The sequence below is a fragment of the Vanessa cardui genome, chromosome 8, assembly GCF_905220365.1.
Source record: "Vanessa cardui chromosome 8, ilVanCard2.1, whole genome shotgun sequence".
NCBI lineage: Eukaryota > Metazoa > Arthropoda > Insecta > Lepidoptera > Nymphalidae > Vanessa > Vanessa cardui.
Genome location: NC_061130.1, coordinates 14,842,679 through 14,861,493, shown reverse-complemented (window position 1 = coordinate 14,861,493; position 18,815 = coordinate 14,842,679). Strand labels below are relative to the sequence as shown.

At 33.1% G+C, this 18,815-nt stretch overlaps 1 protein-coding gene across 6 annotated transcripts in view; it reads left to right on the top strand.

Moving 5' to 3' along the window:
- LOC124532175 (embryonic polarity protein dorsal) overlaps positions 1-18,815 on the top strand; it is a 57,044-nt gene that overhangs the window by 17,940 nt on the left and 20,289 nt on the right. For 3 of the 6 annotated variants that reach the window (XM_047106907.1, XM_047106909.1, XM_047106911.1), the window contains 4 exons: positions 2,316-2,381; positions 11,432-11,555; positions 15,557-15,709; positions 17,727-17,911. In XM_047106907.1, coding sequence (XP_046962863.1) covers positions 2,316-2,381; positions 11,432-11,555; positions 15,557-15,709; positions 17,727-17,911 — 528 coding nt within the window. The remainder of the gene's footprint in view (positions 1-2,315; positions 2,382-11,431; positions 11,556-15,556; positions 15,710-17,726; positions 17,912-18,815) is intronic. The other 3 variants (XM_047106908.1, XM_047106910.1, XM_047106912.1) reach the window with 1 other exon arrangement.

Below are 18,815 nucleotides of genomic sequence, written 5' to 3'. Positions count from 1 at the left end.
TGCAAATAGTCACCCCTATTACCTCCTAACGGATACGTCGAAATACCAATAACCCTGTATGCTTGGTCAAATCCTGTTACTTTCGTTCGCCACGGAACGTAATCTGCATGAAGATGAAATGACAATATCTTTACAAAATCTGAACAATATACATATGTGGCATGATATGAGACTTTAAAGCCATGGTAGGATAGAATTAAGTGTCTCATAGTTCGTCGTATATTTGCAGCGTAAGAAACATTTAAACATACGTAATGTTAACATATTGTTTTTCTTATCGTGTCAATATCTGCGGGCGGAAGTGACCACTTACCATCAGTAGGAGCATTTGCCTACCTTACATATGTAAGCAAAATGTTAACATTACGGTGACACAGCATTGAGCTGAATATTTTAATCTATGGTATCTATATTACTCTTATAAATGGAAAATAACTGTGTCTCTCTGTCGTTTTTTCATGACCAATCCGCTGACCCGAATTTGATGATATTTCGTGTGAAGCAACTTGCCTGACACATGTAAATCAACACCCTAAAAGCTGCGACTATGAGTGTTATCTAGTTCCAAAACACTAGTAAATGTTTTTTTTTTGTATACCGTTTATATCTAATTGTAGGATATTTTATATGTTACACGTATTGGGTCATTTTGCTCTCAAATCGAGTGAGAACTTAAACTTCTAGGAGGTCCTTCATTGGCACTGTAAATAATTTGAGCGGATATTATTATTACTTTTTTTTTAATAAAGACTTAGTAGCAACAAAAGAGTTGACTAAGCGAGTGAAAGTGATTCCAAAACTGCTCGGTAAAATGAATAAAAAAGCAAGACGATATATTTTTCCATTGATGTATTCTTAGGATGAAGCAATAGAAAATGAATTCTAATAAGACTTTACTCTGAAAATCTGATATTTTTTTATAAAAGTTAGCAATTTTTATCAATCGCACAAAGCTGATATAATCATGTCTTTTTATATTTCCTTTTCTAAAAAGCTCATGTTAAACCACAAAAATCTCAGTTCATAGTTTCGCATTCTGAATGCCATTAAAATAAGTTTAATCTAAGAAAAGTGTCGTGTATGATCAATATTTTTCCTCGTATTAATTGCTGTTCCGCACTATGACGATGACACTTTAGTTAAGAACAAGCACTTAGTATTTTAGATTTTCTACCGTTGCTCGACTCTACCACGTTGAAAATATAAAAAGCGCAAGGAGCTCATTAGTCTCATTAGCTCTTTTCTACCCTAAATATATGATATAGCCTACTATTATTCCAAGTAAGTTTATTTTACTAATACATAATTGTCGTTTCTCACACTCGTATTAATTGTCATGATATTTATACATATACTCCTATGCGTGGTGTCATGTCCAAATATTTTTCTTGCCATAAACATTGGAATTAAAGAAGTCCACTACAGTTGACCCGTGCCACGACAACCGGCGCTCGTAATCTATTCTGTCTCGATATAAAACTGGTCCTGTATTCATATTTAGTTCAGTTCGTTCCGTATTTCTCGTGGTGTGTGACGATAAATCTGACGAAAATGACAATCTTTTGCGAAGTGCACTCGTTCGGTAATAATTCTTGCACGTAATCATTTATTGTATTTTATTTTTTAAAATACTTTAACCGTTTACAGGCATGTCTTTTTTTCAATTGATTCGATTCGATATAAAAACGTTTTTACTTAGATTAAGGAAATAAAATGGTAGCGTAATTATATTAATCGTTTATTTCGTGATTTTTTAAATAAAATTAAAATAATTATTTTTCAAAATTCGAATATTTGGTGGTAGGGCTTCATGCAAGCTTCTCTGGGTAGGTCTCACTCACATGTCATATATTCTACCTTCAAACAGCAGTACTCAATATTGTTGTGTTTAAAGGTGCGGGACATAGCATATTAAGGCTATAACGCATTGGCGATGTAAGAAGTTTTTAATATTTCTTACAGCGCTGTTGTCTATGGGACGTACAACTTAAAAGCAGGTGTCTCATTTGCTCGTCCTCCTACATAATTAATCATTAAAAAACAATTAATAAAATATGTACAAGCATCAATAAAGGTGACTTATTTCTCACACGCTTCATTCGCTTGACTGCATTTAAATATATTTGCACAAATTGAGCTTGAGTATTATAGAGCGGGCTTGAGTATATCACGTTATAAATTAGCAACTGATTGAATTGAAGTAGAGCTTTGTAATGTAATATATTGTACATATTGGTTCTGTAGTGTTTGCTATGTGTACGAACCGTCGTAAGGTTTTAAAACGTGACCCTATGTTCATTTGTTTGTTTTTGCAGAGGGTGCTCTGCCCGTAGAGCAAGTGGTCGGCGAACAGCCCTCCAACCTGAATATTAGTGATGTCAGTGAGTATCAAATCACGTCCTCATAAATACTATTTGGTAGAATACGATATTACTACATATACGATACTACTTTTATTTCCCTAATTCTCCGGCACTAATTATATCAGTTCATTGTTTCCGTTATGCTATGTATGACTAATTTATATGCAAATATGAAATGTTTATTTTGTACGAAATGTCCTTTTTAATTCGTTCAAATCACTCGTTTTATATAAGTCGTTATCATTTGTTAGAGTTTTGAAATCCAGTATCCTTTCCTCTTGATCTATATTAGTATTATAAATGCGAATTTAATCCAGTGTATCTGTTTGATTAAGTTGGCTATGAAGCTTGAACCTCAAGAAACACAGACTACTTATCAGACAACCAACCCCAAACACAGTTGGATCAGAATATAAATGCGATCTTATTGCCCATATAAACTAGTAGAAAATGCTTAAGCTGAGGTTATTTTTTTTTTTGAGGTATATTGGAAGTTGGATAGGAAGTTGGCACTAAACATAATTGTTATTAATATTGGCGCCCAGTGACAGACAAACATTTACGCCAACACGCTATTGAAATGACGTTATAGAGTAACGTAAACAAAACAAACCTCTTTATACTAGTGTAGTTAAGTGCAATTTGCTGATAAAATAAATATATTAAAAAAAAAGTAATTAACATAAAATAAATTAGTGTGTAACTGTGGGATTTAGTTGTAAGTAATAGCACTGTTTATTCGAAGTAATTAATTAATTTAGTACGGGATATTGAACTTACGAAATTATTTTTTATTCTGCGTTAACTGTTATTAATATTATCTAAAAGCGTTGACCTTATCGCTGATCGGCGGGAGAGACTAACAATACTTTTTTAGTACATAACATGTTAATAAAATTATTCCAATTACGAACGTAGGCCTGTCGCTTGCTAATTAGGGAATTCCTTTTGAATCATCTACAGGAACATGGTCTTTATCGGTTTATTTTGAGCAAGTATTGGTCAGCTCTGAACTCTTGTCGTTGCTATGTGTGAAACAATGCGAGGTAATTATATTTATTGTAACCGATTTAATGCCGTCACTAATGTGCCGCATACAAAATGTTAATAGAAATATTAATGACGTCGAATAAACGACTATCAGTTTGAAATTATTATTTTTTTTTTTTATTATTTCAGTAAATAAATATCATTACATAGTATAAAACAAAGTAGCTTACCGCTGTCAGTCCCTATGTATTAAATCTTTAAAATTACGCAACGGATTTTTATAAGGTTTTTTTTTAATTGAAAGAGTGATTAGAGATAGGTTTTGTATATAATAGACAATATGATAAAGAAACACTGATAATTTTTAAGGTTTCTAATGTGATGTCGTAAATAAACAAATTTTGTAGTATATTTACTGTCAGCACCCGTGCGAAGCCGGGGCGGGTAGCTAGTGACATCGAAGATTTTCCAAGAATATTACTGCATTAACTCTCTTAGTTAAGCGTGCGATTACTTCCTAATCTAGATTAATATATTGTTTAGGAAACAGGGTTGTGATCAGGATGTAAAAAAAAATACTAGTCTTTGTGTTTCAGATATTTCGTTGCGATCAGAGTAAATTCTTTCGTTTCACTATGTGACATTGAAGAGAAATTAAAGAAAATTTCTCTGTATAATCTGGATTATATCTGGAATATATTAGTGAGAACACCTTGTTATGAAACAGGAAAAATATTTTTAAACGGTTTGAATTTTGGCTCAACAAAATCTCCAACGTAAATCAAGGCGATGATGATAGTATGTGCCGTATGGATATTATGAATAATGGTTATGACTATCAATTAAAACCTATTTGATAGCACTAAACTGCTGACAGTTAAATGCCGCGTAATAAAGATACTGAGATAAACTGAGATGACCCAGTGGTTAAAACGCGTGCATCTTAACCGATGATTGCGGTTTCAAACCCAGGCAAGCATCACTATTTATATGTGCTTAATTTGTGTTTGTAAATCTCTCAACGCATCTCTTGCTCGGCGGTGAAGGAAAACATCGTGAGGAAACCTGCATGTGTCTAATTTCATCGAAATTCTGCCATATGTGCATTCCACTAACCCGCATTGGAACAGCGTGGTGGAATATGTTCCAATAACCTCTCCTTAATGGAAGAGAATGGGAAATTTACAGGCTGTTACTTTAAAGACACTTTTAATAATTTTAACCCGTATACTACAGTGTTTACTACGTTTTGCTTACGAATGTTTCGAAGTGTCTGCGAGTCGTTACACAACAATCGTTAAAAAAATAATTCTTACGTTGCATATATGTGGAGAAACAAAACATTTAGTGAGAAATGGAGGGATCAATCTATATATCTACATATTGGATATGATAGATAGATAAACAAGCTTTGAAAAGCGATTCTGATTCCTGCTGCATGGCAAAATATGCAACGATGCTAAGAGAAAAATTGCATGAGCCAAGAAATATTTCTTCTCCTGGAGAATACGACGCCTTAGTCCAATAGAGCTTGGTACACACATTTCTCCAGATTATTTCAATATATCCTATTTTCCTTATTCCTTTGTATATTTGTTGAGTTACACACAAATACAACAGTTTTAAAGCTTACCGCTTAACCCGGAATTGAACTCTTAGCCTTGAATAAAAACACACTTTTAAGCCAATGGGAATCTTGGACTTCCTCATATAATGTTGTTTATTTTAATTGTTATAATAATAATTATGCTTAATTAAAACATGGCTGTAAACGTATACTGTTTTTTTTTTTCTAAATTATAGTCGTTATTTATTTTATACAAGCGACTATAACGAGTCCTATAAAAATGTAGCCTTTGTTACGTCTGAATAGAATGTCCGGTTAAGACCAGTAGTATATACAAATATATATGTGTAATATAAAATATTTTTTTAATTTAAAATATTTCTAACAATTGTCAATATTTCACCCATGGTATAATATACCACCAGCAGTTTTTAAAATTGTTGTGATTTTTCCCGTTTGAAGGGTAATAGTTATGATACAGAACTAACTATTCTAATCTATTCAATATAAGGGCACAAAATAAATTCATTTATTTTCGGGAATGATAAATCATAGTATACAACACAAGCATATTAGTTGCCAAAATTAGTTTTACATAACAACAACTAAGTTTCCACAGTTATATTTAAACGTGGAATAAATCTAATAAGATAATTATATTATAATTAATGGATGATCAAAAAAATAAACAAAACAAAGAATATTAATGACTTTACGTTAAAAAAATATAGTATAACTACTGACCTGACAAAGTTCGTACTGCCATAATCGAAATGCTTAAATTAGAATGGTTAAGATTTTTTACGGCTAGTGGGTAAGTAGTGGTACCATCCGATAGCCTATTTCCACGTGCGCCTACCAATTCTACAATCAAGAGAATATTAGAAGATTACGTTAAGAATGTGTGTGTAACTTAGTTTCAAGGCCGTCAAGCCTATAGATGTTTTTTGTTACCAGCAACAAATAATATTTATTTACAGTAAACACTCGAACGACGTGAAACGTCTCGCGTTTAATCAGAGGAGTAGATACGATCGGTTGAGTGTATTAAACGTTGCGTTACGATAGCTTATCACGAACCTTGTCCTTGTGGTTTGACGATTTCGGACGGAAATCGAAATGGATTTCGTTACGAATACAATTACAAACGCCGCTTGGCTTGTGACATGTCACAATTTTGTTTAAACTCAAACTCAAATTCCTTTATTCAATATAGAAGCATTACACTTACTTATTGATTGTCAAATAAACACTACCACCAGTTCGGAAAAAGGAAGACCCTGACCTGAGAAGAACCGGGGAAAGAAAGTCAGCGGGTCTTTTTTTGTGTTATTTTTTTTTGTCAAATTAATAAGATACATAGTAGTATATGATTAGAAATAGCCAGGAGGCGATCGTTTCATTCCCAAGGTGTGCTATCAAACATAAACTCGCTAATTGTATAGTAACCTTTTGCACACAAGCGTTTCTTAACAATTTTTTTAAATTTGGCAACAGAAGCATTTTGAACGCTTTCTGGGATCCTGTTGTAGAAGCGTATACATTGCATTGCCCCACAAAAGAGTTACTGATTCTATGCAGTCGAATAACAGGAGTAACAAGATTGTGTTTGTTCCTTGTACCAATGTTATGAGAATCACATTTTCTCATAAAAACATTAATATTTTTCCGTACATACAAAACATTACAAAAAATATTGTCTTACTTGAATAGTAAGGACTATTCCTTACTTTGTCTATGATTATCCTTAGCCGAAATGGCCCAGTGGTTAGTACGCGTGCATCTTAACCTATGATTTCGGGCTCAAACCCAAGCAAGCACCACTGAATATTGATGTGTTTAATTCATCTCGTCCTCGGTAGTGAAAGAAAACATCGTGAGGAAATCTACATGTGACAAATTTCAAAGAAATTCTGCCACGTGTGTATTTCACCAACCTGCATTGGAACGGCGTGGTGAAACATGTTCCAAACCTTCTCCTCAAAAGGAGAGGAGGCCTTTGCCCAGCAGTGGGAAATTTACAGGCTGTTTTTGTTGATGATGATTATGTTTTTGATTGAATAAGTATGTACTTTAATTAATATTTACAAAGGTATAGAAAAAAAATCTCTGATGAAACCAAAAAGTTTTTATTGTGGTAGATGTGTGTATCAATTAACCATATTACAATCATAAACATATTTATAATTGTCTGCTTGTTATGTTATTTATATATGTGTTTGTTTAGAAGATTTCCCACTTTTTCCGTTACTAATAATTTCACAGAAAACCTTACCACAGGAAAAAATAAGAATAAAATTTATTTCGTTCAAAGTATGCGTCCGAGAATTATTAAAGTACAAATATTTTATTCGATTTTAAATTGGTTTTCAAAAGACGCGCCATAATTACGAGCTGTGATTATAGTTAGTACATACAATGCAAAAAATTAAACGTGTACATCCGATTAATATGGAATTTCCATAGATTTTTAGTTTCACGACGCACAAAAAAATATCGGTACAAGCGCTAATAGTTAAAGCGTAAAACGCTACAAAAACTTTACACATGAGACTTAAATTTTCCTATGTCGCTAAAAGGATCAACATATATCTGTATTTTCTACATAACTCAAATAACAAAAAAAAGATAAAAGATGTTTTATATTTGCCTATTCATTATAAGGATTTTATGGTGATAACTTTTTTTTGTTGTTCTATATATGTAGTTAATCTTATATTTTTATTGCTTACCAAAAGTTTGAGCAATATTACGAGATATTAACAAAAAATACGCGCGGCGTTGTACGGTGTGTTAGCACAATACGAGTGTTAAGATCAGTTACACTGGCAGGAGCCTAGGGCGGCAGATTTAGAGGGCGGCAAATATAGCCCAAATTTGTTATTATCTTATAGAAAAAAAATAAAAAAAAATCATATCATAACACCTAGTTTATAATCATACTAATAACGGGAAAAATCCAATGTAATGAGGACGATAGAACACAAACTCAGAATAAATGTAATTAATATGATTGTCTTATAAACATTCGAATTGAATTTCAAAAGTCAGTAGGGGCGGGTAACATTGAATAGCCTACGAGCGACAAATTTGTAAATCCGCCACCAATCAGTTGGCATGGAATGGTTATTTGAGCTTGGCATATAATCCTTAATATTTACCTATACGAAATATATTTAATATTTTAACAGAGTAGGAATACTTACTGTTGCGTCGCAATATATTCACAACAATATCATGTATATTCACAGTAACATTGATCACTTTGATAAAATCAGTGATAATCATTGTATATGCACTAGAAGTAAGGATAAACTTATAACGCCAAGTTTCCGACTCCGCAAAGTCAATAGATCCTTCTTGGGGCAAGGTATCCGTTTCTATAATAAAATTCCGCAGAAATTTTTAACTTTGCCGTTTAGTAAATTCAAATCGTTTGTTAAAAATACATTGGTAGAAAAAGCATACTATTCGATACAAGATTTTGTAGATGATAAAAAAGCGTGGAGTTAATACCTGTTGACTTCCAAGCAGGATACATTAATTGAAATAATTGTATTTAATTAACATGACGTTGTATTTTTTAAATGTTAAAAAAGAGTAACTACTGAGTTTCTTGCCGGTTCTTCTCGGTAGAATCTACTTTCCGAACCGGTGGTAGCTTCACTTAATTGTAAAATGACGATTCAAAAGTGCTTATAAAAGCCTACTTGAATAAAGTTTATTTTGATTTTGATTTATAGGGCATCTAGTATAAAACCACAGAATAAATTAATAAAAACATACCTTGTAATACCTATTTCAGCATAGATATATCAAAGGCCCATTGTAGTACACATTTGCATTCTATATAAATAAAAATAAGGTTCCAAGTGAACTTGTTAAAAGTGGTCACTAATGTATTGGCCAGTACTGATACTCAGGAATCATTTGCTCATAATTCTTTCCTTAACTAATAATAATGAACTAAGCAAGGAAAAGGTTCCTCGTTGTCTCAAGCTATTACTTTAGACACATCGACACCGTTTAAAGTATTCATTTTAGACCTTAGTATGTCCTTTCATTGTAAAAAGGACATGTGCACCTACTCTAGGTCACTGACCCCAACCGTCGAAGCAATCAACTCATCTAATATATGCGTCTTCAAAAGCCAGTTATACGCATTGTTGACGTATTATAGTGACCGTTATTTATTATACGATAGATACATATGTAAATTATGTAATATTAACGTACCTATTATGTAATCGTACGCAATATGGGAAATACAAAGCGTTAGTGTAAACCGTGCATGGAATTATGAATTATACACTCTCGTATTTATGACACGATTAAAACACGTTTTCCCTTGACTGGGTAATACCTGAGGCATACCCAGGATATTAATATTCGACCCATATAAAGAACTGTTATCAATGTTATGTGATAATACCGTCGTGGACGGCACGTCTTAAACATTAGCGGAATTATTTATAAAAACTAATTAGTAGTGTAGTGTAGTGTGTGTCTGTAAACAGCGCTTTGTGTAAGTTATGAAAACATAAAAAATGACTACCTTTTTTACGGCCTTAATACCCTATCTATAATTTATTTAATATATGAATGAATGTATTTATCTTTTAAATTTTATTGTCTATAAATGTTATATATATGTAATGTTTATTATTATTAAATATAATATATAGTATGTCAATGTTTTTGTTTATGTATGTACGCGATATTTATACCCGTAGGCTGTTTAGAAATATCTTCTTATCAATAAGACCCCTTATTTAATTACAAACTATTAAAAGATATGACATCATATTGATTATTTTTGTAACATTATTTCTCTGTAATTTGGTGTACAATAAATTATTAATATTATTATCATATCTAATTGCTAAAATGTTTTCTATATACTCAAATGTTATCATTATTTTTGAATACTTAAATCCTATAAAAGTGAAATGAAACTAACAGGCGTAATAGTGATCTTTCATATTAAATTAATCAAATACAAATTATGTACCAATGGTATTTGCCCGGATTTGAACTCAGAACCTCCGCAATATTAACGCCATCAAGCTATTATGAAGTAATTTAGGATGATATAGAAAGAATGAGAATGTTTTTACAGTTCAAACTTGTTGCGTTGGAACGCCAACTTTCACTAAATATTGGTTTTTCCATCTCGGCGCAAGCTGTATTGATCTGCTATAAGATTTCATATCCTGTTCTTGCTACATCGAAACCTATATCTAGTTTAATAAGCATATTTTAATTATGAATTATTACGTTATCTCACCTTGGTTATTTATAAATATAATCAACGACGAAAAAATATATATATCAGTAAAAATTTCGTAAAAAAATGGTATCAATAAACAAATTCCGTATCATGCGTATATTGTTAGTTTAGTGAATTTAGTTTATTTTATAAAATAATGTAGAATATTAATAAAATAATCAAATAAATTACAACTTAATTAATTAAGTTCAAACGTTAAATTAATTAATAGACAGGTGTAATTTGTCAACCCTTTTAAAAATAGTGTTGATTTTTCTTCGATAAATAAGAATCATCGATCGTGAAAAGTTTCTTTGCAAGAACAAGCAGCGGTGTTGTCCAGATGTCCATAGGCGGTGGTAGTCAGTTTCCATAAGTAGAGCTAGCTAGTTAGCCACAAGAAAATTAAAAAAGTGTCTCTCCCAATTTCAAAATGGCTCTCTGAAATGTAGTCTGATTTTGATGGGACTTTCAACGAAAGAAATTTAATTTAGAAATTATTAACTTAGGCTACATACATTAACGTTTTGGTTAAATTTATCCACGCCTAAAGTCGCGGGCAAAACTAGTGTGGTTATATAAACTTTAGATTAAATTTGTATTACACGTACTTTATATGATAATATTCAAGTTTGTTTCATAATTTCCATATTGGTTGACGTTTAGGTTTTCTGCTACTTTTTAGGGTCATAGTGTTATATTTCTGGGCTTATAGCGAGTTAATTCAATGCCCAAGGCGGGCTAATAAGTTATGAATATCCATCCGTATTCTTATTTCATAATATTTGTAAGGCGGATAAATAGGCCACTTTATATAAAGAGGTCACTATCACTCTTCGATATTGGCGTTGTGAGAAATAAATCGTCCATGGACCATCGACTTCAGGAATTTAAATACTTTGTCCCTTGTGCCTTTAGTTACACTGGGTCATATACTTTTGGAACCCGAACCACACATCATTACCAATCCACCAATCAGTCCTGCGCCTTAACTCTTTCTGGTTTTATCGGACGAAGTGAGGGAATGGAGAATGCACTTGTGTATCTGCACTATAATATCCTGCGCAGTTGACTAGTTCCGTTTGAGAGTGCCCGCCGTGGCCGAAGTCGGAAGGTTATTACCATCAATGTAACACTAAAATTAAAGCTTGCTAATCAGCTGCTGATCAGCATTTATGACGTACTTACTACTTTCTATGATAAGCGATTTACATAATGTTAATGAAATGTATTTGCGTGCAGTCGACGCGATATCGAGGGCGGACCCGCTGTTTGGCGCGGGCGTAGAGATGCCGCGACCGCCGGCGCCCCACGCGGGGCAGCCCTTCGTAAGGATCGTCGAGCAACCAGCCAGCAAGGCCTTGAGGTATTTATTTATTTAAGATTCACCAGTGGTAAATACATCAACACGTACAAAGGTATACATTATTAATACAACTTAAAAGTAAATACATTACCCACTAAGGTGAATACCACTTGCAAAAATACAGTTGGAGATGACAAATTTACAAATAATTAATTGTTTGAAAATCAAGGTTAATTAAAAATGACAACAATTAACAATAATTTACTCATTCAGTGACAATAAGTACATCGAATCGTTGACCCTTTTTAATTGTTGAGTTGAGTTGAAATCATGTAAGCAATCATTGAGTTAAATGTGGAATAGTGTTTACAAACTAATTAGATTTTTTGATAATCTAGAAATTTGTGTGACTTTTGAGAATGTTTAACCTGTTCCAATCACAAGAGTAACTGCAGATAAACAACTTTGACCTTGAATTGACGCGATCTCATTGGTCAAAAAAAACTTTTTCAATTAGACTCGTGAAAGCACTTTTTATGGAATAGGTTGGCGGACGAGCATATGGGCCACCTGATGGTAAGTGGTCACCATCACCCGTAGACAATGACGCTATAAGAAATATTAACTATTCTTTACATCGTCAATGCGCCACCAACCTTGGGAACTAAGACGCTATGTCCCTTGTGCCTGTAGTTATACTGGCTCACTCACGTTTCAAGCCGGAACACAACAATACTGCGTACTGTTGTTTATCGGTAGAATATCTGATGAGTGGGTGGTACCTACCCAGGCGGGCTTGCACAAAGGCCTACCAACAAGTAACTTAAAGTGAAAGTCAAAAATCTTAATGCAATATACTTCTATATTAAACATTCTTATTGACAGTCAAAATGTACCACTGGTTTGAAATTTTAGGTACAATTAAATTTATATATATCCTGTCTAAAAATAAATAAATATGAAGCTCACGATTTTATCATATAATCTTGTAAAAACATTTATAAATAATAAACGTTTATTAATGTGCCTTATTTATAAATGTTTTTTTTTTTTAAATGAACTTATAACTTGTTGATAGGCTCAATTAAAAATAACAGTGGTTTTTTACTATACAGAGAGCCATTATTATTATGAATTATGATTATTTTAATAAATTTATTCATAATGGCTGATACATTTTGAAGAAATAAAAATTAAGATATATATTACATTCACATTGAAAAATATCTATTAGCAAACGCCATGTCATAAATGTTGATTATCATTTACACCTCCGATTAGTACACGTAATTAAACTTGAATAAAATGATCATCAGTCATTTCGTCTATTTTGTTCTTGAACAAACATCTACAGCTTCCGTATCTCATCGCAACTAATCTGATTGACTTAATCGAAAAGATGATTCTCCAAATATCAAATAGGTATACCGTTATGTATCAGATTTAATTTAATCTCATCATTATGATGATAGTTTTATCTGAAATATCTGGCGAGTGGTATTGTCTGTCTGTCATCGGATCGCAATGACGCAGGCGTCGCGCTAGGGTTGGACCGATTTAGGCTCGCGTCAGACGCTACGTCACTGCTGCCGTTCATTCACTCCACGCGTGGACAGTTCTTTATTTATTTTTTTGCTCTAAAAAACTTTCACAAGACATGTTTTGATATTACACATATTAATTTCGCTGCAATCTTATTATGATATTAATTTTTGATAAATTTTTTTTTTAATTAATATTTTGAATAGTGGTAAGCATGGCAGCTTCATTTGTTGATATTGTATATATGTCTTATTAAGGCTTAAATCACCTGCAAACGGCACATATATAATTTGAAATATTAATGTATATTGAATTATCAGTATTTATTTTTAATTCAATCGGCAATTGTTATTGCATAACATTTGTTCATAGCACTTAATAGAATTCAAAGAAATGTTTGTCGCCTTTACTCTTGAGCACACTTGTACCCTTATGATATGCCAGCTGATGGTTTATCTCCTGCTAAATGGCCGTAGATTATATATTCTGATACTTACATTTTCATAAGATTCATTCGTTAATTTTATACGACCATTTTCTTCGTATCTTTAAATAAACTTAAGCTGAAATGTATTCGATTTTCTATGATAATATATTTACTTTTTTTGTCATATTTAGGATCATTTCGATTCGTAAAACTTCCCTGTTAATCGCAAATAATAAATTTATATTTACACGATTATGTATAGACAGATTTAGAAACGAATTAATGTACGTAGTTCAGCTATGTGACCTTCACGATTTCAAGTTAAAATCACAGGCAATTGACTCCGAATCTCTATATATATCGATGGTCAGTGAATATAACAGTACATAACACCTACGACTCTTGAGCAAAGATCGACAGCACTAAGCTGAAAGCCAAAATATTACTAAGTAAAGAATTCAACTGAAATGTATATAATGACAATTCAAAAAAATTCAATATTTGATATCCTGACAAGGTCCCTTCACGATCATGATCTCCCAAGTATCATGCTTATAAATCTAATAAAATTAAACTACATAATGTCTTTGTTCAAAAGTGGTTTCAATTTAAAATGAATGTGTCAGAACAAAAGGTCGTAAGTGACAAAACGCACGGTGAACCTTACCATTTCAATTCTGACATCGAGAACTTAATTATATACATTTATACATATAATACAATTGGAGTATCTGTTTGTAATATTAAAATAGCCCTTTTATACTCAATGCATATGTATGTTTACACGGTACATAACATTTTTTACAATTTTTGTCTGTCTGTCTGTTTGTTCCGGCTAATCTCTGGAACGGCTGGACCGATTTTGATGGGACTTTCATTATTGGCATTATTATTTTATCTAAATTCAAACTCATACAAGGTCGCGGGCACAGCTAGTCATATATAATTATAACATATAAATTTACTGTGACTTCACATCACAACGATTCTCATTCATGATTCTGTATATTTTTTGCTACAGTATGAACTATATAGAGGAAAAACGTAGGAAGTAAAACATATAAAAAAATAAACAAGCTGCATGTACTTGGTAGCATTATACCAAGTCATACGAGTAATTGACATTGTTTTCCTGTTATAGTATGTATAGACGATTGCCGATAATGAACTGATCACTACGCAATTATAGACTTTGTGTACATAGGAATAAAGTGTACGTTCGCGTGGATGCATTTTGCTTAAAAAAATACAGTAGTGTATTATTATACCGCAATGGGTATCAATTTTGTGTCTATTTTGTTTGACCTAATGTGAACCACGGTTCGTTTAATTGAAATTTCCATCATAGGCACTCTGTTATCAGAGCCACTGAAACTTACTGCTTTTTAAATTTAACTTAACGTAGAGTTTACCTATGTTTTCAAAATCTGTACTTTGACTCTTAATTTCTCGAAAGCCTAAAATGACCTTAGATGGCCAAGTGGTTAGAACGCATGAATCGTAACCGATGATCAAACCCAAACCCTAACAATCAAACCCAAACAAATTTGTGCTGAAACCTGCAGTTAAGTAGCACATCGGATTATGAGTGTAAACAAAAAAAAGCACTTGTTCATACCGACATAAAGAGTTTAAAGAATGAGTGAATGTTTCTACAAATCAATAGATCGTACTGAAATTTTCAACCGACTTCAAAAAAGAGGAGGTTATCAATTCGTCTGTATTTTTTTTTAATGTTTGTTACCTCATAATTTTTATCTGTGTAGACCTAACTACATTATATGAACGAAAATCGACTTTTAAGTAGTCTAATATTTTTCATTTCATTTTACTGAGGAGGACTCTAAAAAATACGTTGAATACGCAATTATTTTTATTACTTTTTAGTGTATATTTATTTGTTATAATACAGTAGTTTGTTTGAAGTCAGTTTTGCTTTTTGCTAATTTTTTTATTTTATCATACAATAAATATTATACAATAATTTATTTTATGTTCCATTCAATATGATTTTAATATTGTGGGTGTACTATAGATGTTATTATTATTTAATAATTGTAATATTATTACTGACGTTTGCAACGTTTCTCAGGTTCCGTTACGAATGTGAGGGCCGGTCAGCGGGTTCGATTCCTGGCGTGAACAGCACGCCGGAGAGGAAAACTTACCCCACGATAGAGATATGTGGACACAAAGGGCCGGCTATCGTCGTCGTGTCCTGCGTCACGAGAGAGGAGCCCTACAAGTAAGTGTATTAGTTGGGTGTATGTGTTACTTTAAGATATACCTTATTATGTTCAAATATATTTTTTCGACATTTTAAGTAAGCATGATGTAGTGTACATAGATCTATAATAACATTAATGAATATTAGATTTATAGTCTGTATAAATATATATTATCTGTGTAATTATGCATCTGACATCTCGAGTGACACGCGTCGCAAAAGCGCGGGAAAAGAGATTATCTAAAATGGGCGCGTGGTGAAGACGGTGTGTGCATAGCGAGCTGATATTTAAATATATGTTTAATCTAATTCGTAAATTGACCTTACACGTGAACATTACAATTAATACTATTATTAGTAAATTTTTTCGTACTTCATATAAATATGTAATTGTTTTCAATAATCTCTAATAAGAGCCGAGATGGCCCAGTGGTTAGAACGCGTGCATCTTAACCGATGATCGCAGGTTCAAACCCAGCCAACCACTGAATATTCATGTTATAATGCATATCGTGCTCGCCGGTGAAGGAAAACATAGTGAAGAAACCTGCATGTGTCTAATTTCATAGAAATTCTGCCACATGTGTATTACACCAACTCGCATTGGAACAGCATAATAGAATATGTTATTATGTCTTAGCTAGTGGAAAATTTACAGGCTGTTGTTGTTTTAATAACAAATTAAAATGAATAAGTAATAACGAGGTCGCTTTATGAATGGGAGCTCGTTTTGGACATTAAACGCTGACGTTCCCGATCGTAGCGATGAGTCACACTCACCCCGCGCGGCTGCGTAACACGCGCGTAACGAATAAATTACATCTCGCCTGACTCATTCATCCCTTACCGTCTGTGATATGTCAGGGATACTCTTTGATATTTGCGCTATTTTAGGACAACTGCTTATGCGTCTTTTTTACGTCAAATAATTTTATATCGTTATCATTACATAGTATAAAACAAAGTCTCTTACCTCTGTCCGTCCCTATGTATGTTTAGATCTCTCCAATTACAAAAAGGATTTTGATGCGTTTTTTTTAAGTAGATAGAGTGATTCGAGAGGTTTTGTATATATTGCATGGATAATATAGTAACGAAACAAGAAAAATCTATAGTATACCTAGTATCAGCATCGTACCCGTATGTAAATGCTATATCATCATATAAACATATAAAAAAATACATTAAATATTATGATTGTACCGACCAACAACCATCGTATTGTGACGTAACCTCGCCATTCAACGCCAACAACATTAAATAACAATGTTAAAATATAATTTACTAGCGACCCGACAAAAATCTTCTCGAATCACTTTATTTATTAAAAAAACCGCATCAAAATCCGTTGAGTATTAAAGATATAAGCATACATAGGGACAGACAGCGATAAGGGACTTTTTACCACTAATAATTATGTAGATTTGTGCAAGCCCGTCTGGGTAGATACCACCCACTCATCAGTTATTCTACCGCCAAACAACAGTACTCAGTATTGTTGTGTCCCAGTGAATGAGCCAGTGTAATAACAGGCACAAGGGACATAACATCTTAGTTCCCAAGGTTGGTGGCACATTTAATATGTAAGGAATAGTTAATATTTCTTACAGCTTCAATGTCTATGGGTGATGGTGACCACTTACCATCAGGTGACCCATATGCTCGTCCGCTAACCTATACCTTAAAAAAATAAGTTACAATATCTAAAAGTAATGAGACACGTAACGTTGGTTAACAAAAATACTAGATGTAATTTGACGACCTCGATGGTCGAGTGGTGTGTACACCGGTTTTCAAGGGTACGCCACTCTGAGGTCCCGGGTTCGATTCCTGGCCTAGTCGATGTAGATTACCATTAGTTTTCTATGTTGTCTCGGGTCTGGGTGTTTGTGGTACCGTCGTTACTTCTGATTACCATAACACAAGTGCCTCAGCTACTTACATTGGGATCAGAGTAATGTATGTGATGTTGTCTCATATTTATTTATTTATTTATTTATTATTATTTATTTATTTATTTAATTCTCACCCCCAGACCGCACCCCCACAACCTGGTGGGGCGGGAGCGATGCGAGAACGGCGTGTGCACCGTCAAGACGACCATCAGCGAGGAGAACCCGCAGGTCTCGTTCAGCAACCTCGGCATCCAGTGCGTCAAGCGGAAAGACATCGCGGACGCGCTCAAGACCAGGGAGAGGCTCCGAGTGGACCCCTTCAGGAGTGAGTACCCAGATACACCCATTAACACCACGCTCATGCCTAATGTCACGGTAAAGTACTACTTATAAAGGAAAGAAATTGGTGTAGACATTTTGTCAGACAGCCCAGATACACCCATTAACACCACGCTCATACCTAATGTCACGGTAAAGTACTACTTATAAAGAAAAGAAATTGGTGTATACATTTTGTCAGACAGCCTGCCAAATTTTAAAAGCTTCTTACAGTTATTGCAACATTTGTTATAAAATTTTTGTTACATAAAAAAAGTTTCATTTTATTTATTTTTTATTTGTTGTCAGTAATAAGTTGGTAATTTGTAATTGTCTTTTGTAATTTGCATTTTATATTGTATTATTATTGGTAGTCATTTTTTCCCGTTTTGTATAATAGAAGTAGTATTTTTCCAAGCCGTGATAATTTGAAACAACTCATAGCTAAAATGAAAACTTTATTTTAAAACCTATGAATATAAAATGGTGTATGTTTTGTAAGTTGTCCTTATAAATAAATAAATAAAGATAAATAACCAAGTTTGACCTTGAATCGATATGACATAATTAGTCGAGACGTAAATAAACAGCTGTGATAAGTCGTAGTCGTAAATCGAAGATTCCGTGTATATAACTCCCAATGAAATACACCATTAATGCCTGATCGAATTGATGGCCGTCAGTTTCAAATTGTAGTCAGCGCTCCGAATATTATTAGATTTCAACACTTTATAAGTCCGAATATTATTAGATTTCAACACTTTATAAGGAACGGCAATGCAAACAAACACTCACACTTTTTCCGCGCGCGTTCTAGATATTTTACCAATTTTACGTATTCCGGCCCGTACCGGTATTCTATTTAAGATTTTAAATTGACATGGTTATTTTTATTACTAAAGTTATTAATT